Source organism: Polypterus senegalus, chromosome 3, assembly GCF_016835505.1.
Source record: "Polypterus senegalus isolate Bchr_013 chromosome 3, ASM1683550v1, whole genome shotgun sequence".
In the NCBI taxonomy this organism is placed as follows: Eukaryota; Metazoa; Chordata; class Cladistia; order Polypteriformes; family Polypteridae; genus Polypterus; species Polypterus senegalus.
Genome location: NC_053156.1, coordinates 99215811 through 99243153, shown reverse-complemented (window position 1 = coordinate 99243153; position 27343 = coordinate 99215811). Strand labels below are relative to the sequence as shown.

At 39.7% G+C, this 27343-nt stretch overlaps 1 protein-coding gene across 2 annotated transcripts in view; it reads left to right on the top strand.

Moving 5' to 3' along the window:
* Nucleotides 1-27343, top strand: part of tbc1d32 (TBC1 domain family, member 32) — a 188422-nt gene that overhangs the window by 7407 nt on the left and 153672 nt on the right. For both annotated transcript variants that reach the window (XM_039747661.1, XM_039747662.1), the window contains exon 3: nt 18742-18903. In XM_039747661.1, the coding sequence (XP_039603595.1) occupies nt 18742-18903 (162 nt within the window). The remainder of the gene's footprint in view (nt 1-18741; nt 18904-27343) is intronic.

Below are 27343 nucleotides of genomic sequence, written 5' to 3'. Positions count from 1 at the left end.
AATAAATGCAAGATCTCAATGAAAAATGTATGCAAATCTGGAAAAAAAAACTGATTTTGAGACATTTAATAAGCTTGTTGAAACAATGCTGTGACAAATGAGTGTCATAATCAAAGCTAAAGGTGGCCCAACAAAATATTAAAGTGTGTGACTTTTTGTTTGGTCTGACTGTGTTGCTATTACTATAAAATCTATCCTTGCAAAGTATCTATTACTGTTGGTTTTTGCAACGTGGCTTTCACATTAGTATCTGTTGTCTTTTTGATAAGATAGTATTTACAAAAAAAGGACAGGGCCTGATTGAAGGTGATTTTGTATCTGCCAGCATTTCTTGCTCTCTTGTCCATCAGTCAATACTGCACAACACTACTGAAGATTCCATTAAACACAGAATGTGAACCTACTATTCTATGAATTCTGTGCTGAATCAAATGAAGTTTCTTGCATGCCATCTAGTGGCCCCTGTAAGTATTTACAGCCTTTAAATGGTGACTTCCATTTCTGAGGTCCTTCTCTGTGACCTTCTCTGTGAAAACTCATGCATAGATTGCATACGTCAACTGCACATACACTTAGTGATCCCTGGATATATCACAGCCTCATCATCAATAAGTGAAGCAGGCAAGTCTTGCGAGAGTGGAAGGAAATGCAGAGTGAAGTAGAGAAAAACTAGCAAAACTCCACAGAAGTAGTGAGTTAGTCATGCTAACCAATGCACCATTATATAAGCCCTAGCAGTTGACTTGTTCTGTTTTAGTTATTGTGTTTTGTTAAAATTCAGTATGCATGTTATTTCATTGAACATGGAACTGAACAGATTAGTAAACACAAACAAAATTTGTGTACAAAGTAAAAGCTGGGATTTACTGTATTTTTTCTGTTTAATATTTTAAAAACATCAGTCAGTTTCATAACATCTGCATGCCTAACCAGCTTGTTATTTATATTCTTACCCAAATCATTTATATGTATGAGGGACACCACTTTTAACATAATCTAATTTTGAAAAAGTTCCTCACCACAATTCTTTGTTCTGGTGTTAAAGCCAGTTTTGCACACATCTACAGATTCTGTCTTGAATTTCAACTTCTTCTGGTTAATCACTAGCTGCTCATGTGGGGCCATATCAAAACCTTTCGGAAACTCAACATACAGTGCATCCGGAAAGTATTCACAGCACATCACTTTTTCCACATTTTGTTATGTTACAGCCTTATTCCAAAATGGATTAAATTCATTTTTTCCTCAGAATTCTACACACAACACCCAATAAAGACAACATGAAAAATGTTTACTTGAGATTTTTGCAAATTTATTAAAAATAAAAAAATTGAGAAATTACATGTACATAAGTATTCACAGCCTTTGCCATGAAGCTCAAAACTGAGCTCAGGTGCATCCTGTTTCCCCTGATCATCCTTGAGATGTTTCTGCAGCTTAATTGGAGTCCACCTTTGGTAAATTCAGTTGATTGGACATGATTTGGAAAGGCACACACCTGTCTATATAAGGTCCCACAGTTGACAGTTCATGTCAGAGCACAAACCAAGCATGAAGTCATAGGAATTGTCTGTAGACCTACGAGACAGGATTGTCTCGAGGCACAAATCTGGGGAAGGTTGCAGAAAAATTTCTGCTGCTTTGAAGGTCCCAATGAGCACAGTGGCCTCCATCATCCGTAAGTGGAAGAAGTTCAAAATCACCAGGGGCCTCATGTATAAACGGTGCGTACGCACAGAAATGTTGCGTAAGAACTTTTCCACGTTCAAATCGCGATGTATAAAACCTACACTTGGCGTAAAGCCACGCACTTTTCCACGGTACCTCATGCCTTGTCGTAGGCAAGTTCTCCGCTCGGTTTTGCAAACTGGCGGCACCCAGCGTCAAAGCAATGGTACTGTTCTTGTGTGATTACTCATTATTTTCATGACGTGGCTTTATAAATACACAGAAACTAACCGCATATTGTTTATTAGTGTAATGCATCTTATTGTAATTAACTTGTAACAATATAATGGTCCAGGGAATAGCCATAGTATTCCAAATACCATAACTGCTTTAGCGTTGTTACTCTCACTTCTCCTTCTTCTTCTTCTTCTTTCAGCTCCTCCCGTTAGGAGTTGCCACAGCGGATCATCTTTTTCCATATTACTCTCACTGCACGACTCGGAGTATTTATATCACTGTATCTGAGTGTGAATCACAGCAGCAGCTGATCGGAAAGAGAATTATCGGTATACAGCTTCAAGGACACGCTGTCTCAGCCACTGCAAAACGTTTTAAAGCCTTTCCTGTACCTCGCGGTTCAGAAACAGTTTCATCCCAAGAACTTTAAATGCACTCAATCAATTGCTCCTTGTAGAACGGTTTGTACTTATAAGTACAATCACCCCACTGTAAACTTGCACTACAGTTATAATATCTCACAACCTGAGCCACTTTATAAAGCGCGTATTTACATATAATGACGATATCATTTTTAAGGTGAAATGCAGCAAAATATGTTTGTTAAATTATACACATAAAACTTTAACTTCATTTAAATAATCTATATTCTTCACTGGGAGTGTCGTGAAGGATAGAATAATTAAACATGTACTACGAAGATATTTCAATGTTCTTTAAACGTTTTGAAGAATCGGCGCTAAGCTTACAGATGGCTTAACGTCTATTACAGAGCTGATTGTATGGCGATCGGTTACTTGGGGAAAGAAAAGCAAGGACTCTTGGGGCGCCACGCCAATATATATTGAATATAAAACAGAAAAAGAAAATAACAACACAGCTAAAAACGCAGCGACAAATTTCAACAAAAGATAAATGCTTGTCATGAGCACGAGGCTCATGAAACACATGTTTAATAATGTGCTTTAGCTCCTATCATCATGAAAATGACATCACGTATACATCTCAGTATTTTAGTTATTCAGATAGCTGTAATATCACAAATGTAATGGACTCTGTGTCCAGTTGGAGGAAGAGAGCCAGTTTAAGAAGCAAGTAGTGATTCACACACATAGATCACATACGAGTAGAAGATCAAATACAAAACAAAGCATTTAACGTGCTACTTTAATTACGATGTGATTTGAGAAACTGGTTAATTAAACGATTTTAAGATGAAGTTTATAATGTTCTACTAAATGACAAAATAAACTACGTGATTAAAGTGGAAATGTCGAGATTGAAGTTGACATTTCGTGCTTTTTCCCCACCGTGTGCCTTTTTCTCTGTACCCTAATAAACTTTCATATGACACTCAGACAGTGGGCTTACAACTCTTCTTTTCACGGCAACTTTGATATGTGACTTCTTTTTATTTCCGCACTGTGCGATTTTGTGAATGTGAGCTTTCAAGTTTCTCCAACACGCTATGTCACTCGATCAACTTCATTTTGTTGATTATACCACGGTTTATTTGAACAAATAGTATGTTTTTCCTTTGCCTCCACTTGGTATTCGCTGAAATTCTTATATTTTCCCCGTGCTTTTCCCATTGTCTTTTCACAGAAGGCTGCGCCTAAGGGCGATTTATATTGATTTGCATATTCAAATAGGCGTAATTCTGGGAGGATTTGGGGCGTTACATAATGCGCATGCACGAGCGTTAGTTTTCACGCTGGTCGGGATTTATGTAGCGGAAGAACGTGGAAGTTTGAGTACGCACAGATTCTTGCATCTGGATTTTTCTGTGCGTAAGCACATTTCGGCTTTTGTGCTTACGCCATGTTATAGTGCGAGTTCTACGCACGCCGTTATACATGAGGCCCCAGGACTCTTCCTAGAGCTGGCCGGCCATCTAAACTGAGCAATCGGGGGAGAAGGGCCTTAGTCAGGGAGGTGACCAAGAACCCGATGGTCACTCTGTCAGAGCTCCAGAGGTCCTCTGTTGAGAGACGAGAACCTTCCAGAAGGATAGCCATTTCTGCAGCAATCCACAAATCAGGCCTGTATTGTAGAGTGATCAGACACAAGCCACTCCTTAGTAAAAGGCACATGGCAGCCCGCCTGGAGTTTGCCAAAAGGCACCTGAAGGACTCTCAGACCATGAAAAACAAAATTCTCTGGTCTGAAGAGACAAAGATTGAACCCTTTGGTGTGAATGCCAGCGTCATGTTTGGAGGAAACCAGGCACCGCTTATCACCAGGCCAATACCATCCCTATAATGAAGCATGGTGGTGGCGGCATCATGCTGTGGGGATGTTTTTCAGCGGCAAGAACTGGGACATTAGTCAGGATAAAGGGAAAGATGACTGCAGCAATGTACAGAGACATCCTGGATGAAAACCTGCTCCAGAGCGCTCTTGACCTCAGACAGGGGCGACGGTTCATCTTTCAGCAGGACAACAACCCTAAGCACACAAAGGAGTGGCTTCAGGACAATTCTGTGAATGTCCTTGAGTGGCCCAGCCAGACCTCAGACTTGAATCCGATTGAACATCTCTGGAGAGATCTTAAAATGGCTGTGCACCAATGCTTCCCATCCAACCTAATGGAGCTTGAGAGGTGCTGCAAAGAGGAATGGGCGAAACTGGCCAAGGATTGGTGTGCCAAGCTTGTGGCATCATATTCAGAAAGACTTGAGGCTGTAATTGCTGCCAAAGGTGCATCGACAAAGTATTGAGCAAAGGCTGTGAATACTTATGTATATGTGATTTCTCAGTTTTTTTATCTATACTAATAAAAGGCAAAGCCCTCACTCACTCACTCACTCACTCACTCACTCACTCACTCACTCACTCACTCACTCACTCACTCACTCACTCACTCACTCATCACTAATTCTCCAACTTCCCGTGTAGGTAGAAGGCTGAAATTTGGTAGGCTTATTCCTTACAGCTTACTTACAAAAGTTGGGCAGGTTTCATTTCGAAATTCTACACGTAACGGTCATAACGGTTGATAACGGTCGACAACGTCCGCCATGTTGAACTTTCTTATTTATGGCCCCATCTTCACGAAATTTGGTAGGCGGCTTCCCTGCGCTAACCGAAACCAATGTACGTACTTATTTCGATGGTATGACGCCACTGTCAGCCGCCATATTGAACTTTCCAACAACACTAATTTTTCAACTTCCCGTGTAGATAGAAGGCTGACCCCATCTTAACGAAATTTGGTAGGTGGCTTCCCTGTGCTAACCAAAACCGATGTACGTACTTATTTCGGTGGTATGACGCCACTGTCGGCCGCCATATTGAATTTTCCAAACGTCACTAATTCTCCAACTTCCCGTGTAGGTAGAAGGCTGAAATTTCGCAGGCTCATTCCTTACAGCTTACTTACAAAAGTTAAGCAGGTTTCATTTCGAAATTCTACGCATAACGATCATAACGGTCAACAACATCCACCATGTTGAACTTTCTTATTCATGGCCCCATCTTCACGAAATTTGGTAGGCGGCTTCCCTGCGCTAACCGAAACCGATGTACATACTTATTTCGGTGGTATGACGCCACTGTCAGCCGCCATATTGAACTTTCCAACGTCACTAATTCTCCAACTTCCCGTGTAGGTAGAATGCTGAAATTTGGTACTTATTTCGGTGGTATGATGCCACTGTCGGCCGCCATATTGAACTTTATTGAACAATATTTTTTTCTTTGTTACTTATGGGCCCATCTTCAAGAAATTTGGTACGCGGGTTCCCAACGCTAACTGAATCCTACTTACGTACATATATACGTCCATAGCCTGCAGCTCAGTCACCGTGTGAGGCGGCATTGGGTCCCCCATCCCAACGCCTCCCACATTTTTGGCTGCCTGCCTATATAAGGCCGTCCATCGCTCCAGTCTCTTTATTCCCTTCCTTGCTTCGCCACGGGATTCACATCTCCCTGCTGATAACTACAGCCTTTTTATTTAATCCATGGCTTCTCCGCTGTTTTATTGTTTGTTTATTACAATTATAGTTATTGTGTAGGTATTTTAGACTTACTTTACATTTCTCAGGTACCCATTTCCTTTATCATTCCAACCCCCATTACCATGTCTATCGAGGTGATCACTATCGATCAAAGAACTGTCACTTATCGAGTGGTTTCCATGCCCGGAGATGGCACCTACCTTTTCCATTCTCTTTGTTACATATTGCACGGCCATATCAGGCTCACTCTTAATATCCGGAGGAACATTGTGTCTTATGTATTGAATGACTGGGACATGTTCAAGGTGTGGACTGATGACAGTACAGGAGATAATTATACTACACAAGGGCACTAGAAGAGTGAAATGCTTAAGCCCTTCACCTATGGTTCTTCATGTGAGTTGATGGCTGCCGCTGAATTATTCGGTTGTCGCTTTCAAGTGTACCAAAATGGCCAAATACTTTACACCTTTCGGCAACCGCCAATGCCTCTTAAACATCTTAGATTCACAGGTGACGATTTCAGTAGTGGACACTTTGATGTTTATGAATGTTTAAACTCTCAAAAGCTGGATGTGATTTTATTGATGAAACCGGTTGTATGCTTACAACGCTTGACAGATGCCGAATGTCACTTCAACTCAACAAATCCTGCAAATACTGTCGTAATTGAAACAAACCATGAAACTGAAACCGATTAAAGAGTAAGCTCAGCGCACAGCTTTGTCATGACAACACGGTATACAAAGAGATCCTTAACAAATAATTATTGGCATATTTTCCCTCAGTTAAAAAAGGTTTAATTTTCTTCTTAATAAAAATTTTAATGCAGTACTGCGCTAGAAGCTGGTATTTTGCTAGTTTTAATAAATTTGCAAAACCTCAAGTAAACTTTTTCACGTTGTCATTATGGGGTGTTGTGTGTAGAATTCTGAGGAAAAAAATGAATTTAATCCATTTTGGAATAAGGCTGTAACATAACAAAATGTGGAAAGAGTGATGCGCTGTGAATACTTTCTGGATGCACTGTAAATAATATCACACTCTGAAACTCAACATAAATAATTTTACATTCCTGTCTCTGATCACATGCTTTTGTTGGTTCCTCATAGAATTGCAGTATATTGGTGAAACACAGTCTTTCTTATATAAACCTAAGTTAACTGTTCACTAATATTCCTGTTCTTGCTAATAATTTCTTCCATTAATTTACAGCAATGTATGCTAAGCTTACTGGTCTGAATCATATATACTGTAATTTTCCAGTTTTTCTTGAAATTTAATCAGTTTAAATGCAATGAATGACCTAAAATGGTGAAAATTAAGCAGTAAACTGTCAAAGTTTAAATTTAAAGTTTATGTAAAATATATTACAAATTTTCAGGGAACAACTAATAGGTTACAACTAACAGAAGTTCTGCAGCATTTAAAGTAAATCAAGCCTTGCAAGTTGAAGCAAACAATTTGCATAGGCGTAACATCTTTTGTTGATTACTTAAACATCCTCTGTCTGTCTTAGAGCAGGGTTGGAAGAGACTGTGTTACTACACCCTCTGAAGTACTACTTGGACAATATTCCAGTGATAATGGCAAGAATACAGTAATTAACAAACGAAATGTAACAGAGCATTATTACCCCATTAAGTGTAGGCCTTTCAGTTAGAGAAATTGCAAAAAAAAAAAAAAAAAAAAAAAAATCAAAAGTGTCAGTGATTACGTTTTCCTAAACAATCCTGACAGGAGGTGATTTGGCAGATCCAAAGTCACAACCCAATCAGAAGACAGCTTGCGTGATAGGCGCTTCACAGCACAGCAGCTGAGGTGTTCTAAAACTTTTGACTGGTAGTGCAAATATATATTGTGAACGGGACCCGGAACACAGACAGACGGACATCAATTCTTCCACCACACACATGTTTATTTAACAACTATATACAAATATTTTTAGTGCATGAACCCATTCCCAAAGTCCGGGCCTCTCACTGTCCTTTAAGCCTTTCTTCTGGCCGCCTCCAGTCCTCTCTCCAGCTCCGTCCTCTTCCACCTGACTTCCGCTCTCGAATGCAGGGAGGCAGCCCCTTTTATCACACCCCGGATGGGCTCCAGCTGCTTCCCGGCATTCCTCCGCAGACACGCTCCAGTGTGGCAGAAGTGCCGGCTGCGCACCCGGAAGCCCTCCGGGTGTCTCCTGTCTTCTTCCCCCCAGCACTTCCTGGTGTGGCGGAAGTGCTGGGCTCCAGGGTTCTTTAGGCAACGGGGCGCCGCCTGGCAGTGGCCACGGGCCCCTACAGGGTTGGGCTTCCAAGCACCCTACCCGAGGCCACCAACAAAACCAGGGCGGTCGCCCCCTTGTGGTCGGGAGGAGGCACCAGCCCTCCTCCAGTCCCCTCGGGCGTCCCGGCTGGGCTCCACCCCCAGCCGCCTGTGACAATATACACACACACATACACACTGGCCACTTCATTAGATACACCTTGCTAGTAACAAGTTGGACCCCATTTTGTCTTCAGAACTGCCATAATTCTTTGTCACATAGATTCAAAAAGGTGCTGGAAACATTCATCAGGGATTTTAGGCCATATTCACATGATAACATCATGCATTTGCTGCAGATTCATCGGGTGTAAATTGATGATATGAATCTCCCATTCCACAACATTCCAAAAGTCCTCAATTGGATTGATATCTGGTGACTGTGGAGGCCATTTGAGTACAATGAACGCATTGTCATGTTCATGAAACCAGTTTGAGTTGATTTGAGCTTTGTGACATGGTGCATTATCCTGCTGGAAGTAGCCATCAGAAGATTGGGTACACTGCAGTCATAAAGGTATGGACATGTGTGATGTGTCTTCTGCATACATCAGTTGTAATGAGTCATTATTTGAGAGACTGTTGCCTTTATATCAGCTGAAACCAGTCTGGCCATTCTATTCAGACCTTTGGCATGAACAAGGTATTTTTGCTCAGATGATTGCTGCTCAGTGGATATTTTCACTTTTCCGGACCATGTGCAGTGATTTTCAGAAAATATTTGTCAGGGATTTATATATGTATTTAGTAATCTCCTTAAGCATTCTAGGATTAATTTCATCTAGTCCGGTGACTTGTTATATTTAAGCTTATTTAATCTAAGCAGCACTTCTCCCTTTATAGTTTACAAACTGCAAAATACATCTTTCGCAGTGTTAAGGAATATGTGTCACCTAATTGTATTTATTTTTTTCCTAAATCATATCTAAAATCTGTTTGGAGGATTTTTTTCTCTCTAGTAGTGTCATTCATGAGAAGCAGACTGATAGCTGCTGCACATGTGCCTGGCAGTGGCTTCATATTGTGCTGTTTATTTGGATCCTGTCTTGGGTGGAGAGTTGTGGGCAGACTATTTGGTTCAGAATGTTTTCTTGTCTTTTGTGGAGTTTGTGTTAAGGCAGGAGTCCTCAATCACGGTCCTGGAGGGCCGCAGTGGCTGCAGGTTTTTGTTTCAACCCAGTTGCTTAATAAGAAGCACTTATTGCTCAAGTAACTTTTCTGCTTCACTTTAGTTGTCTCACTCATTAAGATTTTGAACCATTATTGCTTATTTTAGTCTTAAACAGCTGTATTCTTGGTTTTCAATAGCTCCTAATTAGCAATAACATGCAAATGACAAGAGACCAGCATTTCTCCATTTAGCTTGTTACCATTTACACCCGTGTGTATTTATCATGCACTATTGGGTTTAATTAAATACTTGGAAGGAAAGTGAAGAGAAAAAAGTGAAGGACTGAGAATTACTCATCCATTTTAGGCTTCATATCCTTTGGATGATATCCTTAGAAAAGGGAAGAAAATCTAGGATATGAGAATGACCTGACATAGCAGAGTTAAAGCACTAATGGGCCATGAAATTAAATTATTGGCAAGAATTGCTTTCTAATTAAGCAAGTGGGTTAGAACAAAAACCTGCAGCCACTGTGGCCCTCCAGGACTATGATTGAGGACCCCTGTGTTAAGGCACCACAGACTGATTCAAGTGAGGATGCTTTCCAAAAAGTTGCATTATTTTAGTGTGTGCACATACATGTGAGAGGGCCATGGGAGGTCAGTTTGGGCTGGGCAACTTTTTAAAAGGCTGTTGCCTGTTTGAGGTAGAGGAGTGCAGGATAGGACTGTTAGGGAAAGGAGAGTCTGTAGAGTAATCTAGGGTGCTACAGAATTGCCATGGAAGGGAAAGTCATTTTGACCTCTCTGATTGCATAGTACGTATATGAAAGGGAGATTTCTTGATCAAGGCTAATAATTTTTTTGATGATTTTTTACACACTTTGATTATGGGTTTGTGCAATATTGGATGTGCTAAACTAATTTATTTCAATAATTTATTTTACAAGCTTTTTAAGAACAGTGAAAACGTTTTTAACTGTTCATTAATTTTTTGCTTTTGAGCGATTGCTGCTGTTTTAATTACGTATCGCACAATAAACTCACTCAATTTTTTGCATCATCACCTCTCTTGTCGGCCTTCCTTATTGTTCTGCTGGTTCCCAGTCCCTACCATATGTCATTAGGTCCTGAGGTACATGAGAGGCAGTCCCTGTTACTGTTGAGAGGTTATTAACTTCTTCACACTTGTAAACTTCAAAAACATGCATGTTCAGAGCATTTGCTATTTAACTGTCTGCATATTTTAGTTTGCCTGTACATTTTTTTAAATGCATTTCACCTCCTCTTTGACTACTAATAACCTTAAAGAATCTCTTTGATTCATCTTTCACCATTTTGAAAATATTTTCTTCTAATTGTATTTTTGATTTCCTAATGTCTTTTTTAAACCTGCAATCTCAATCTTTCATTATTCCCATAGTTAGCACTGGAGTTACTTTTCCTTTGCAGATTATTTAATCACTTTCCATAAGGAAAACAGTTAATTATTTTTTTAATTAAATGATAAATACTGCTGAATGTAATCAGTATATGATTGAAAAGTAATATTATGCTTCTAATTACACCTTGTAATGGCAACATATATTGAGAAAGGAGAATTGGTCTGAACACCCAACTCTGAGATACCAAGTCTATCTGCAAACAGGAACAAGGGACTACCTTTGAACATCTGTGCATAATGAAAAAAAATGCTAAGTATTCTCTACCACATATTTAGAATACTTTAATATTGTTAAATAGTCACACTCGAAAATCACTTTCAAATGAAATACTCCCTTATTCTCTTTTGGAATTACATAAAAGCAGAGCTATTTTAATATGCATTTATTTGTGACAGTTTTCATTGTATTGTAGGTGAATGTAATATTTTAACTTGAGCAAGCTATATGTGCCAAACGTTTGAACTTTCCAATCAAGCATGTATATACTTAAAAATACAAACAGAGTGAATTGATTTTATCAACATTGGTCATCATATTGACCTGCTTTACAATGGTTGCATCTCAGGTTGGGTCTTGCCTCTTGCTTAATGCCAGGAACAGGCTCCAACTCACATTACTCTGAGCTCTGTTAACTGAGTTTGATAATGGATGGAAGGGTGAATCTTTTTAGCTTTACAGCCACTTTCCCCCTGCATTTTAATGTAATTTGACTTATCAATAATTATTAAGATGTACTTCATACAGTACCCACTGCAGAAGGTAAATTAAGTAAATGCTGTCTTGCTTTGGACACAATATATAAACTGCTCAAAAGATTAAAGGAACACTTTGAAAACACATCAAATCTCAATGGGAAAAAATCATGCTGGATATCTATACTGATATGGACTGGGTAATGTGTTAGGAATGAAAGGATGCCACATCATTTGATGGAAATGAAAATTATCAACCTACAGAGGGCTGAATTCAAAGACACCCTAAAAATTAAAGTGAAAAAATGACGCAGCAGGGTAGTCCAATTTGCCGAAATTTCATTGCAGCAACTCAAAATCATACTCAGTAGTTTTTATGTCCCCCACGTACTTGTATGCATACCTGACAATGTCGGGGGGATGTAATGCTCTTAATGAGACGACAGACAGTGTCCTGGGGGATCTCCTACCAGATCTGGACCAGCGCATCACTGAGCTCCTGGACAATCTGAGGTGCAACCTGTTGGCGTCGGATGGGCCGAAACATAACGTCCCAGGGGTGTTTTATTGGATTTGGGTCAGGTGAGTGTGGGGGCCAGTCAATGGTATCAATTCCTTCATCCTCCAGGAACTGGCTGCATACTCTTGCCACATGAGGCTGGGTATTGTAATGCTCCAGGAGGAACCCAGGACCCACTGCACCAGCATATGGACTGACAGTGGGCCCAAGGATTTCATCCCGATACCTAATGGCAGTTAAGGTACCGTTCTCTAGCCTGTAAAGGTCTGTGCATCCCTCCATGGATATGCCTTCCCAGACCATCAATGACCCACCACCAAACCGGTCATACTGAACAATGTTGCAGGCAGCATAACGCTCTCCGAGTGCGGCATGGTGGCGCAGTGGTAGCGCTGCTGCCTCGCAGTTAGGAGACCCGGGTTCACTTCCCGGGTCCTCCCTGCGTGGAGTTTGCATGTTCTCTGTGTGTCTGCGTGGGTTTCCTCCAGGTACTCCCGTTTCCTTTCACAGTCCAAAGACATGCAGATTAGGTGCATTGGCGATCCTAAATTGTCCCTTGTGCTTGGTGTGTGGGTGTGTGTGTGTGAGTGTGACTGCGTTGGGCTGGCGCCCTGCCTGGGGTTTGTTTCCTGCCTTGCACCCTGTGTTGGCTGGGATTGGCTCCAGCAGACCCCCGTGACCCTGTAGTTAGGATATAGCGGAATGGATAGATGGATAACATTCTCCACAGCTTATCTAGACCCTTTCACGTCTTTCAGATGTGCTGGGTGATCCTGTAAAGCACAGAGCACCACTGGTGGTATTTTATGGCAAATGCCAATCGAACTCCACGGTGCCGGGCAGTGAGCACAGCGCCCACTAGAAGACATCAGGCCCTCAGGCCACCCTCACGAAGTCTGTTTCTGATTGTTTGGTCAGAGAAATTCACACCAATGGCCTGCTGGAGGTCATTTTGTAGGGCTCTGGCAGTGCTCATCCTGTTCCTACTTGCCCAAAGGTGCAGATACCGGTCCTGCTGATGGGTTAAGGACCTTCTACAGCCCTGTCCAGCTCTCCTAGAGTAACTGCCTGTTTCCTGGAATCTCCTCCATGCCCTTGAGACTGGGAGACACAACAAACCTTCTGGCAATGGCACGTATTGATGTGCCATCCTGGAGAAGTGGGACTACCTATGCCACCTCTGTATGGTCCAGGTATCACCTCATGTTACCAGTAATGACACTGACAGTAGCCAAATGCAAATCTAGTGAAAAAACAGAAAAGATAAAGATGGAAAAATGTCACTGGCCTCCACCTATTAATCCATTCCTGTTTTGGGGATTATCTCATAGTTATCCCTCTTGTTAATTTAATTAACACCAAAGCAGCTGAAACTGATTGACAATCCCATATGCTACTTAACTGACCAGATCAATATCCCAGAAGTTTCATTGACTTGATGCTATACTCTGATTAAAAAGTGTTCCTTTAATTTTTTTAAGCAGTGCATACTAATTTGTATGTTTGGGGAAAAATGCTGTAGTTTGTACTTGAAAAGTAAGGTTTTTCAATTCTGGAGCTTGATCTTTTCATTGCCTTGTTTTTTTGCATATATTATGGTCAAATGGGAATATTCACAGCAGTTTTATTATTTGTAACTTTTATAATGTATTGGATTTATTTGTATGGCAATATGGTAAAAAGTATTTACATATTAATGATGGCCAAAATATTTTGTCTTTAGATCTCTAATGTTTCAAGTTTCGGTGACACATTTTTCAGTACATTTTAATCTTAATGCTTCTTATCTTATTAATTACTTTTTAAACAAATCATGCTTCATTATTTTACATGAGGATATATATATATAATACACTTTTAAATTGCTTTCCATTACTAGTTTGTTGCCCACATAAAAACCAACTGTCAGAATTAAAGTTTTTTTTTAATAATACAGATTGCTTTTGACGATTCAAGAAATAAACAATGTATAAAGTTGCAGTGCCAACTGTATTCATGCTAATAAGATGATGTTTGCGTGGGCCTATGTCCACTATGCAATCAAGAAACCTGGAGCGAAATCAGAGTCACTTTTGTTGATGTCAGGTGAAGGCAAATTAACTTTCAACATAATCAGAAATAAAATCAGTTAAATCTGAATACAGTTATAGAGCTTTGACTATAAATGCTGTGCACATGTATACATACAATCAGGACATCAAAAGGTTTATTTTGATTTTTTCCTTTAAATGATCAATTTATTGCTTACTTAAATGTTATTGGTCACAAGATCTTATTAAAAGTGGAAAAAGACCTGATGTGATATTTCTTGATTTCAGCTTTATGTCAACAAAAGCTAAATTTTCAGTAAGGGCATGTAGACCTAATATTTATTGCATATCTGTTCAGTATGGAGATTATCGCAACATGATTTTTAACATATTCCTCATTGCTGTCATCTTTATTACTCATAAGCACCTTGGAAATGATAATGGTGTCCACATGCAATATTATCTGGATGGTAGCCTCTTTAATATTTGACATCTACTAGCTTTTACTAAGACCTCAACTTCTCACACCATTTACCTTTAGTATCCAGGCCCAGTCGGTGTCATCAGTGCAAAAAGCCTTCAACACAATTTCACCCATTTATAACTTCTTCGGTCTACAGGTCAGTGTCAAATAGACAAAAAGCATCATATAAAATACTACCACATGGAACCCATCCTCTTTTCACATCAACATCAAATTTCACGGTCATACCCAGTTTCACCTACCTCAGGAGCATTCTTTCTCCTTCATGTAACAAAAATATGCTGATATCAAATCACACTTGAACATTATCCTTTGGAAGTCTAAATCACAGAGACAGAAACTATATCCACTCACTAAAGGTGCAGTTTACAGAGATATATGCTTCTCCACAGAGGCCTGCAGCTCAGAGGCATTGATACCATACTGGAGACATATAAAATCTTTGGAAAATCTTTATATCTGTTATAACACCAGCTCACTTTTAAAGTGCCATGCATCCTCCAGGTCACCTTCTTAGTTTCATGGTCTGCAGAAAGCCACATGTAACCATAATGGGTTTATCATTTGTAATCTTTTGAAGTAGGGGTCCCCCACTATTCTCACTTTTGGAATATATTACTCTGACGAATTTGGTATTAATAAGGTGTATAGTGTCCTCTGTGGTGCTAATTATGGTGCTGGTTATAAATTGCACACAAGTACCTGATGCCAGTGCAACCTTCACTAGGGCTACTTACAGCACAAGTCCTGTACTTGAAAAACAGAAATCTTTATAATATATGTATATAACTGTAGTTGATTTCAAATATCTATTAAATGTTATTGAATGTTTGTAATTATTATTATTGTTATTATTATTATTATTATTATTATTTTGATTTGTTTTTCCTAAATAATCTTCATTTTCTTATTGACTTTAATATTGTTGGTTGCAAGAACGTTTTTGTTGTTTGTTGACTTGGCTATTTGTGTCCACAATAACTGGGTGACACATTTTAATCTGCTTAGGCAGGTAGGGGATAAAAATCATGAATGTATGATTAAATTAATTTTATCTAACAGAAGAGTTCATACAGATTTCTAGATTATGTTTCTGGGCTTCATCTAACCCTGCAGCAATATGAAACATGCTGCATTTACATGATTTGCATTCTGGATAAGTGCTATGGAAAGAAACATTCCAGTCAGTGTTTAGATCACTGAGCAGGAAATTGAACCGCAAAATTATCAATCATTTTTTATATACAGATAACAATTGTAATATGGAAATCAATCCAGGGATGGACAAAGGAGACCAAGGGGAAGTTATTGACCAGTTGCTCTGGTACCACATGCTGGCATATGTTTTTTGACTTAGAGACCCACATATGTTGACAGGCTATACAAATGTTGACAAGATTCCTTGTGCAAATCTACAATCACTGTACTCTTAAATTTTAAAACTTTTTGCTAATATGAAAACTGTTTGAATTAGTGAAAACTGCTTTTTTTGTAATTATTAAACTTGTGTTTGCTGTTTGAGAGGAATTCTGATTAAAAATAATGATGATAGTTTTTACAGATGTTGAAAAAGGGAGTGCAAGGAAAGGTGTTTTAAGTGTATACTGATGAATATAATTCAGTTAATTCAAGTGATACTTAATTCTTGTTATATTACAAACGTATTAAACAACTTAACTGTCATACTTGTACATAAAAAATCTTGGAACCTCTTGAGGGGTTGCTCTCAGCATCCCTGTTAGTTAAATACGCTGAGTGGTTAAGTTGTAAGCATTTTACCGACCAGCTGAACCCTTTAAAATTACTTACAAAGAATACAGAGGGCAGAAGGCACCTCTCTGAATTTCATGAATTTAGTACACTTGCTTACTATCTGCAAATGTTGTATATGTTGCTGTATATTTTACAGGCATTAATTTGGCTTTTATTATGAGGAGAGTTCTTATATTTTTTAGAAGGATTGGGAGTTTTGGATGTTAATTAATGTTTTGTAAAAAGCTTTAAGGATCTGTTAGGCAGAAGGTTTTCCTGAATATTACATTTTGTACTGAGATTGTTTTAAATACTGTTGTACCCTAGGGTTGTTTTTTTGTCATCTTGATTATTTTCAATTTGCATAAATGAAATGAAAGTGTAGGGAGCTGTCTTAATTTATTATACTTTACAGATGATCGTGCTCTTTCAAGATTGCTTATTAATGAAGATGAGATCTAGGTAAAGAGTTAGAGCATCAGCAGTGTCAGTCATGTGTACTCCATATTAATTTTGGTAAAACTGAAGAGTTGTTTGTTGGTGCTATTATAGATCAATCTCTTTCTCTTACTAGTAAGCCTGTCAAGCTTACAGTGCTTCAAATATTTAAGAAAAATAATAAACCAATATCGAAATTTTAGATCACTTAAATGACACAATTGGCTGTGACATTTTTTTCTCATTTGAATGACTTAAATGTCAGTTTGACCACTAATTTATTTAACAGGCGTGATAATATTAAGGCAATATTTAAAAAATTTTTATTGTGGTCTCAATGTCTTTTCCTGCCAGAGTTGGTACACAAAATTTCCTTTTCAATTGTACCTTCGTGACAATGCCTGATGTATAAAAGGAGCTTAGACAAGCTAAATCTGTAGATAGACTCATCCGGTTGCAAAGCAAATTATGCACTGTGTCTTATGTATTACACTAACTGTCCTAGCATGTCATCTGCCATGTCATCAATGCAAAGTGAGACAATATTGTTCGATAATGGCAACTTCTGCGTTTCTTGCTTTTTTTCAGATAAAACACAGATTCGCTTTCATGGACGTTTGCCGTTTCATTTTTAGGGTCATTGTAATCATACGTACAAAATCCAGTGAAAGTCATACCTGCATGTGCTAAACACCTTGTAACACACTGTACTACTGAAATGCCTGTCTTCTTTATCTTCAGACTGTGTGATGCACTTAGTAGGCAGAAATATTATGCTCTGTGAAAAAGAGTTATTGTATAAATCTCTAATACTTTTTAAAAGTAGGTAGTGGCTAGGAAACCTTACAGTCCAAGTAGAAGAGCTGGAGTTATAAGCAAAATGCACAGACATTATACAGGGTATATACCTTTCACGACACAACATAATAGAAAAGCAACACAACCAGCACACAAATATTTTTTATATATTTTTTCTACAATTAATAGCAATAATGACCATACACCAGACTTTATTTACATATAGAATAGGTTAACAGTAGCCCAGGTCACTGTTTTTTTCTGTTTCTTAGAAAGAAATGGCAGTGCCCGTAAGCAATCAATTGTGTCCTAATGAGGAAAAAAGTGCACTTGGAGAACTGAGGGGAAAACGGAAGGGGCTTCAGCCACAACACCTTTGTGCACATCCATGCTACCTGGTGTACACATTACTGACAGGCTTGACAACAGCTAAGACAGTGCTCTTTAAAAAATATCTTTATATTGCAGATGATTTGTTTCTTAAGTGCTGCCTTAATAGTGAAGGTTTGAGACTTATTGGACAGCACTTCATTGCATACCACACATAGCAGAGGAGGTTAATTATGTGTACTGATACAGGATACTTTGTCACAAGTTGCTTTTAGCTTGATCCTTATTTGCTCTTTGTTGGAGTAAGATTTTGACTCATGCTAATTAGAAGCTCTCCTGAGTTCTAGATCAACTGCTGGATTCAGTGGCTGCATCAGGCTAGCTGCAGGTAGCTTCACTGAAGGATTTACCCTTAACTAACTTTAACCACTTATCCAACCTATTTCTGAACTTGTGTTTTTTTTTGGCTAAGCTAGGTAGCTTACTTTTGGAGTAGATATAAGTGATCATATCTGGCAAATGTTTTCTGTGGATTCAAGCAATAATCTGTCTTGCTCTTTTTCAATATCAGAAGATTTGAAAAAAAAGTGTTGTTTTTAAGTAATTGTAGTTTTAAGCACACTGGAGGGGTTACATGTTGTGGTCAACACATGAACAGTAAGCGACTGAATAGACAGAACAGATGTTGAATTACTTAATTTTACAAGTATTTGTGTACCTTTGATATGTACAATACACTAGAATCATTGGGTTATTGCATAAATTAAATTGTATTGGATGGCTGAAACATTTATTTTTATATTTAAAGTAAAATATATTACTTATTGATTACATTATAATGTGTTACATATTGCAAATGTAAAGAAATAGATTTCTTCCTCAGATCTGTTTTTAAAATGTTAAATTGTATAGTATATAAGCTTATACTTGTATTAACATTAGGCATTTTTTTGATTTTTCAGCTATGAGTTTGTCAGGTATCTGCGACGTTATATAGATAATGCCCTTGGATCTGTCATAGAGGGTGAAACTGAGCTGTGTTCTAATATCGAGGGGCAGATTGTGAGCTCAGGCCAAGACACACTTGTTCAGGCTGTGACAAGACAGACACGAGAATCAATTGAGTAAGTGTATTTCTTTTTTTAAAAATGGGCAATAATGTTTCCTTCTTAGGGGATTTACTGTGATTTGTTGGTTATGAAACTGCGTATTTCCTTCCCTGTAATTCTGCAGTGATTTTAAGCAATTTGGGAAAATTATGCTCTTTTCAGGTGAAGACAAAGTCTATTTATGCCACCCACTCAACTTGCTCTTTAAATCCCTGGCTTACTGAAGGATTTTTTTAAATATATAGAATACATTGAAATGTCAGGAAGACGACTCCTGTCACATAGAAATAACAGTATTTTGTATTCTTCAAAGCAGTTCTTTTCTTTTTGCCTCATCTTTTTGATTTTATGTGAAATTAGCCAGACAAAAGAATGAAAAAAGAATACCTTTTATATAAATCAGTGGGTACATTTATATCAGCATATTTTAAATGATATTTGTACAAATGTATTAGAATGAGCTACAGTTTAATTTGGCAGCTCAATGCAGTAAGTCTTTCACAGAATATAGTGCAACTGATAACACACTTTGGTATCGTCAATGGCAGCTACATTAAAGTGTTTGTTGATTGCATATGCAGTCCTTCTGACTTATTAGTGCCTTTTTATCAGTGGCTGTCACTCACATCTAACCTCTGCAATTATCATAATTATTTTTAGGAAATAATTATTTTTTTCTAGTGCACATGGATTGAACTTATCAACTCTCTTCTTTTTTCTCTTCTAATCAGACAATATGGTCAGTCACCCTATATAAGATATGGCATATCCATCCATCTTCTTCCCCTTATCCGGGGTCGGGTCACATGGGCAGCAGCTTAAGCAGAGAGGCCCAGACTTCCCTCTCTCCGGCCACTTCTTCCAGCTCTTCCGGGAGAATCCCAAGACGTTCCCAGGCCATCCGGGAGACATAGTCCCTCCAGCGTGTCTTGGGTCTTCCCTGGAGCCTCCTCCCGGTTGGACTTGCCCGGAACACCTCACCAGGGATGCATCCAGGAGGCATCCTGATTAGATGCCCGAGCCACCTCATCTGACTCCTCTCGATGCGGAGGAGTTGCGGCTCTACTGTGAGCCCCTCCCGGATGACTGAGCTTCTCACCTTATCTTTAAGTGAAAGCCCAAACACCCTGTGGAGGAAACTCATTTCAGCCGCTTGTATTCGCGATCTCGTTCTTTCGGTCACTACCCATAGCTCATGACCATAGGTGAGGGTAGGAACGTAGATCGACTGGTAAATTGAGAGCTTTGCCTTATGGCTCAGCTCTTTTTTCACCACGACAGACCGATGCAGAGCCCGCCTGTTGATCTCACGGTCCATTCTTCCCTCACTCGTGAACAAGACCCCGACATACTTGTACTCCTCCACTTGGGGCAGGATCTCTCCCCCAACCCTGAGAGGGCACTCCACCCTTTTCCGGCTGAGGACCATGGTCTCGGATTTGGAGGTGCTGATTCTCATCCCAGCCGCTTCACACTCAGCTGCGAACCGATCCAGAGAGAGCTGAAGATCACGGCCTGATGAAGCAAACAGGACAACATCATCTGCAAAAAGCAGTGACCCAATCCTGAGTCCACCAAACCGGACCCCTTCAACACCCTGGCTACGCCTAGAAATTCTGTCCATAAAAGTTATGAACAGAATTGGTGACAAAGGGCAGCCCTGGCGGAGTCCAACTCTCACTGGAAATGTGCTCGACTTACTGCCGGCAATGCGGACCAAGCTCTGACATCGGTTGTACAGGGACCGAACAGCTCTTATCAGGGGTCGGTACCCCATACTCCCGAGCACCCCCACAGGATTCCCGAGGGACACGGTCGAACCTTTTCCAAGTCCACAAAACACATGTAGACTGGTTGGGCAAACTCCCATGCACCCTCCAGGATTCTGCTAAGGGTGAAGAGCTGGTCCACTGTTCGCGACCAGGACGAAAACCACACTGTTCCTCCTGAATCCGAGGTTCGACTATCCGACGGACCCTCCTCTCCAGAACCCCCGAATAGACTTTTCCAGGGAGGCTGAGGAGTGTGATCCCTCTGTAGTTGGAACACAGCCTCCAGTACCCCTTTTTAAAGAGGGGGGCCACCACCGCGGTCTGCCAATCCAGAGGCACTGTCCCCGATGTCCATGCAATGTTGCAGAGATGTGTCAGCCAAGACAGTCCTACAACATCCAGAGCCTTGAGGAACTCTGGGCGTATCTCATCCACCCCCGGGGCCCTGCCCTGCCACCAAGGAGTTTTTTGACCACCTCGGTGACTTCAGTCCCAGAGATGGGAGAGCCCACCTCAGAGTCCCCAGGCTCTGCTTCCTCATTGGAAGGCATGTTAGTGGGATTGAGGAGGTCTTTGAAGTACTCCCCACAACGTCCTGAGTCGAGGTCAGCAGCGCACCATCTCCATCATATACGGTGTTGACACTGCACTGCTTCCCCCTCCTGAGACGCTGGACGGTGGACCAGAATCTCCTCAAAGCCGTCCGAAAGTCGTTCTCCATGGCCTCTCCAAACTCCTCCCATGCCCGAGTTTTTGCCTCAGCAACCACCGATGTTGCATTCCGCTTGGCCTGCCGGTACCTATCAGCAGCCTCCAGAGACCCACAGGACAAAAAGGTCCTATAGGACTCCTTCTTCAGCTTGATGGCATCCCTCACCGCCGGTGTCCACCAACGGGTTCGGGGATTGCCGCCACAACAGGCACCGACCACCTTACAGCCACAGCTCCAGTCAGCCGCCTCAACAATAGAGGCACGGAACATGGCCCATTCGGACTCAATGTCCCCCACCTCCCTCGGGACGTGGTTGAAGTTCTGCCGGAGGTGGGAGTTGAAGCTACTTCTGACAGGGGACTCTGCCAGCCGTTCCCAGCAGACCCTCACAACATGTTTGGGTCTACCAGGCCATCTTCCCCCACCATCGAAGCCAACTCACTACCAGGTGGTGATCAGTTGACAGCTCCACCCCTCTCTTCACCTGAGTGTCCAAGACATGTGGCCTCAAGTCCGACGACACAACCACGAAATCGATCATCGAACTGAGGCCTAGGGTGTCCTGGTGCCAAGTGCACATATGAACACCCTTATGCTTGAACATGGTGTTCGTTATGGACAATCCGTGACGAGCACAGAAGTCCAATAACAAAACACAGCTCGGGTTCAGATCGGGGCCATTCCTCCCAATCACGCCCTTCCAGGTCTCACTGTCATTGCCCACGTGAGCATTGAAGTCTCCCAGCAGAACGAGGGAGTCCCCAGAAGGTATGCCCTTTAGCACCCTCCAGAGACTTCAAAAAGGGTGGATACTCCAAACTGCTGTTCGGCACATACACACAAACAACAGTCAGGACCCTTCCCCCCACCCGAAGGCGGAGGGAGGCCACCCTCTCGTCCACCGGGGTAAACCCCAATGCACAGGCTCCAAGTCGGGGGGCAATAAGTATGCCCACACCTGCTCGGCGCCTCTCACCGGGGGCAACTCCAGAGTGGTAGAGAGTCAGAGTCCAGCCCCTCTCAAGGAGATTGGTTCCAGAGTCCAAGCTGTGCGTCGAGGTGAGTCCGACTATATCTAGCCGGAACCTCTCGACCCTCCTTGAACCGTCACCTTATCGTGATGGAGGGGTTTGCTTGTTCCAATGATCCTGGGAGCTATGTTGTCCGGGGCTTTATGCCCCTGGTAGGGCCACCCAAGGCAGACTGGCCCTAGGTGAGGGATGAGACAAAGAGCGGTTCAACAAACCTCCAATGATGAGATATGGCATAATAAAGTTTAATTTAATGAAGGAAATTTAATGAAGAATTTTTATACACTACAGGAGTGAAAAAGTGGTAGGATGGTGTTGTTTGCTGCTTTGATGATTAAAAATGGCTGGGGAATTTTTGAATGATACAAATAATATTTGCATATCTGTACAGTTGTATCTACCTTTGCCTTCGTCTCCTGTGTTGCATGATCACTGAACAAAACAAAAACAAAGTAAGCAAGCCGCATCTTTGAGCAAAAATTCATTTGACTGTGTATATTTAGATCACATTTTTAACTTCATATTTTTGATTTGATATAGATATTGACAATCAGAATTGATTCTGAATTTAGGACCATATACAAAAGTAGGCAGCATCAGATCTCAAAAAATTAGATAACATGTGGTTTTTGGTGTTTGCAGCAAAATCTGATCTGTATCAGATATGTATAAAAATTGCTGTCCAAATGGTAGTGCATGCAGCCTACGTATAGCAAACATTGTTATAGGATTGTGTTCAGTTGTCTGCATGCTTTGTTGGCACATACTGTGCAAAACAGCAAGCTATAGCTTATAAACAATTATTATGATTTTGTAGGGACTGAAAAAAAAATTTAAAAGCTCAGATCATTGCAGTTATGAATAATATTCCTTGGGATTACAGCAGGACCTCAGGTCACATGACCAAGTCAGTTAGTCTCCAGCTCTTCCTGGGAAGTTTTCAGGAGCATACAAGCTGGCCAAGATATGACGAAAACACCCAAAGCATCAGTACAGTGAGATCTTTTGGCACTGCTTAGCTCTTCGGCCTTACACAAGAAACTAAATCGTTCTACTTGTAATGACAATATCATTCTTTTGGTTACATAGTGTTCAAGAGTATAGTTGACTATGGGAATGTAGATTTACTGGCAAATCAAAGGATACGTTTGGTATTTTAAGAATTTATTTTTTTACAATGATGGTATACATTAATGTAGCACTGGAAATCGCATTCTCTAGTGATGAAGTTTTAGAAAAACAACATGCCTGTTCTTGCAATTCAAAGTGGAGTTTATAGGCTTACCTTTCAGGCTTTTGTTTTTACATTTATACCAATAAACTGTAAGCAACAGTTACAGTATTTTATTTAAGCTTGTGTGTGGCACATTTCATTGACTGATATGGCAATACCATCCCCAAACAGCTGAGATGCAACCTCTCTGTCCAAAAAATCATGAAGAGGATTTTAGGAGGTTAGTGGAGTTCTATGCCTATTTTGATCAGCAGCAATTTAATGGTAAGTACAGTATTGCATACATAACTCTAACTCTGCAGGAACTAAATGGCTCACACCAGTGACCTCAAAAAACCCCTGTTATGATTGTTTTAATTTTTATTGAACCCAAGTAAGGCTATTATAGAGTTAGAATTTTTCTAATAATTTAATATGTAAGACATAAATGGTTAAATTGGTAAAACTGTCACATAATATTGAAACAATTTTAAATAAAATGAATGATGTCTTTAATATATCAGTATTAAAACTGTTAATGTGTAACTCGATGTCATTTTATATCTCATAACCCCAGTGAGCAGAGCTGTTATTAAATCAAGAGCTTTACATTGAAAAATGTGGTCTGACTAATTAAGGTTAGTCTGCGTATGTAAGCATACTGATCTTTAATGTTTCGCAAGCAAGGGCAGCAGAAGCAGCAAAAACTGGAGTAAATATGCTGTGACAGTAAGAGCTTGGAGCTGGAGAGCAGCTGTCGACTAGGTGCCAGTAGAGAGCCAAGCAGGTGCCCTCTAATCTAGCATGAAATATTTTAATAGCACAGACAAGATTTGTGTTTTTAGAGATAAATAAAATGGACACATAAAAGCACAGACACTGTGGGAGGACCTGCAGTTGTGTGTTATTGTGTAGTTTCACAAAATGACAGTCAAGTTTAATGGCAAAATTAAGAGAATCTCACTGGACCTAAACTTTTGTGTTTCTGTTACACACTGAAGCCATTGGTCATGCAAAATTAAAGCCATGTTTTCTTAAGAACTGAAAATAGTTTTTATAAAGAGTGGAAATAATGAGCACATTGTTGATATGAGCAATGTACAAATGTAAATGTTTGTTTGGTTTTAATTATGGTGGTTCTAAAAAAGTATATTATTATTTAACATGCACCAGCTACAGTTAAAAAAGAATAAGTATTATGTTGTTGCTGTTCCAATTCTGTGGTTTTATAATCACACAATTTTTACAAGAGGCATCATTAAATATGGTTGTATACAGATGTCTTGTTAGTGTACTTCATTTTTCCTACTTTTTATGTAAATTTGGCACTTTATTTTAAAGGTTGCTTGAGTTTTTATCGAATAAAATATACATGGATCACTTAAGTGTAAAATATACACTTTATTTTAAAGGATTTCATAGTGGCTCAGTGGTTAACACCACTGCTTCATAACACTGGAGAACTATCTGGGTGGAAGTTGCACAACCCGTGTGTCTACATTGGGTTTCCTGTAGGTGATCTTTTTCCTCTTTGCATCCCAAAGAAATTAAGGTTAGGTTAGTTCATTACTCTAAATTAGATCCATATGTGTGAGTTTGGGTACTTTTATGGAGTAGATCCCTGTGTTGTTTTTTATTTATTTATTTTCTTGATATTGTCAGGCCTGAAACCAAGTCAGGTGAAGATAGTTCCAAAGCCTATTAAATTCCCTGTCCTTTTAACCTTTCATGAGTTATAATAGGCAGCTGACTGAGGATGTGAAAATAAAGATAATTAATTCTTACAAAGCAAAGAATGCCTATAAACAGATATCTAAATATCTCCTTCTTATAATTTGTACAATAGATAGACAGAAATAACAAGTCTAACTAACTTACTTACTTACTTACTTAATTTGTCTCCTGTGGGAAATGTGAATTTTACAGAAGTGCAATCAATCAATCAATAAATAAATATACACCAGAATGACAAAAAAAAACTGACTTGACAGTCACATTTCGTAAGGCACTATATAGGTATATTGCTGTTCATATAAGGGGGCACCAGAAGCATTTTTTGACAAACTTATGCTGAATAATTTGTTGCCCGAAAGTACTCAATGTTAATTTGTTAGAGGGAGGATGTACAGCATTGTGTTTTATTCATTTATTATTATTTATGCACTGTGCATTAATAAATAAAGTTGAGGGCAACTGTTAAAGTCAAGATAATTACCAGGAATAATAAGAAAAATTTCCATGAGAACTACTTGTAGACTGGTCAAGTATGCAAAGAAAAACCCCCATATTAAATAAAATGCAAGTAGATTTAGCTGGCACAAGGATGCTTGTGCACTGGTTTACTGTGTGTCATTGCTTCCACAAACATAATCTGCATGAAAGAGACATCTTAAAGAGACTTAACCTGCAATTGCATTACACAAATAAATGTCTAAAATATGCAACCAGGAAAGTACAAAGAGTTTAGTTGTTACAATAATTCAATGATGTAAACATATCTTAAAATTAACCATGAAACATTTCAAGAAATGAAAGATTAAGGTTTCTGAATGCCATATATACTCTTGAGGGTAGACCTCTAACATGCAGTGCACAAAAGACAAACAAGGAATATTTTTAAACTTGAAGTGTTTTGCAAGAAAAATGGAAAAAAAATCCTAAAGTAAGAATTGGAACACTGTTAACCGAGTACATGAAACATTGGGAAGCTAATATATCTGCCAAAAGGGTAGTTACCACGTACTGACTGACATGGTGCACAAACATTTACACATGCAATGTTTTATGCTTTTCTTCTCAATGAGACAGATACATTCTGCAAATTAGCAGTAATTGGGCATTTGCAGAAATACATCATTCGTAAATGTGTTCTTTGCAAAGGTTGTGCTAACTTATTTTCAAATTTATGTTTGCTGTGTTGATTGGTAACTTTCAATGTAATGTGAAGGGTACATAAGTGTACCCTGCAATGGACTGGTGCTCTGATCAGGCTCTGGCAACCATGATTCTGAACTGAAGTTTAATAGAAATCTTTAACGAAAAAAAAAATCTAACCACCATTTAGAACTTACATTAGTTTGAAATGATGAGAGAGGACCATGTTTCTTTTATTACTAATTATATCTAATGAGTAATTTGGAACATTGGTTTCCATTTGTTGGATACTAGTGAGGTGAGGTGAGGTGAGAAGCATGCGCTGATGCAGCGCATTGCCACACCCACCACGTGACAAATCAACTCAGGATCCCCAGATTAGGACCCAAGTGCAGCCATGCAATGTGGATACTAGAAACAAGGATTAAATTTGGAGAAACTATAAGGCATGGTATTATCTCTAAAGTATTATGTGATCCGCATTTGGTAATGAGTTAAACTCAACATGATTTGTAAGTTAACACAGAAAGATGCTCAAATTGGGAGCTTAATTCAGATTCACATTCTTTGACATGACAATACTATTTACTGTGCCACTGCCATAGTCAACAAATTAGGAAATGTATGCATGGTGTAACATTCAGGTGCATTTCAGGACTGTGTAGGCTTTGTAGCCATAAATGAACTGCATTCAGTTGGTATGATCTAGACCCTTCTCAATCCATTTCAGGGCTTTGGAGGCCAAAGACTGGCTCACCAGGATTGGATAAAAGGTTGAAGTCCATCACAGGAACCACTCTTACTCACACACACTCCACAGACTGTAATTGATGATTAACTTAACCTGAATTTA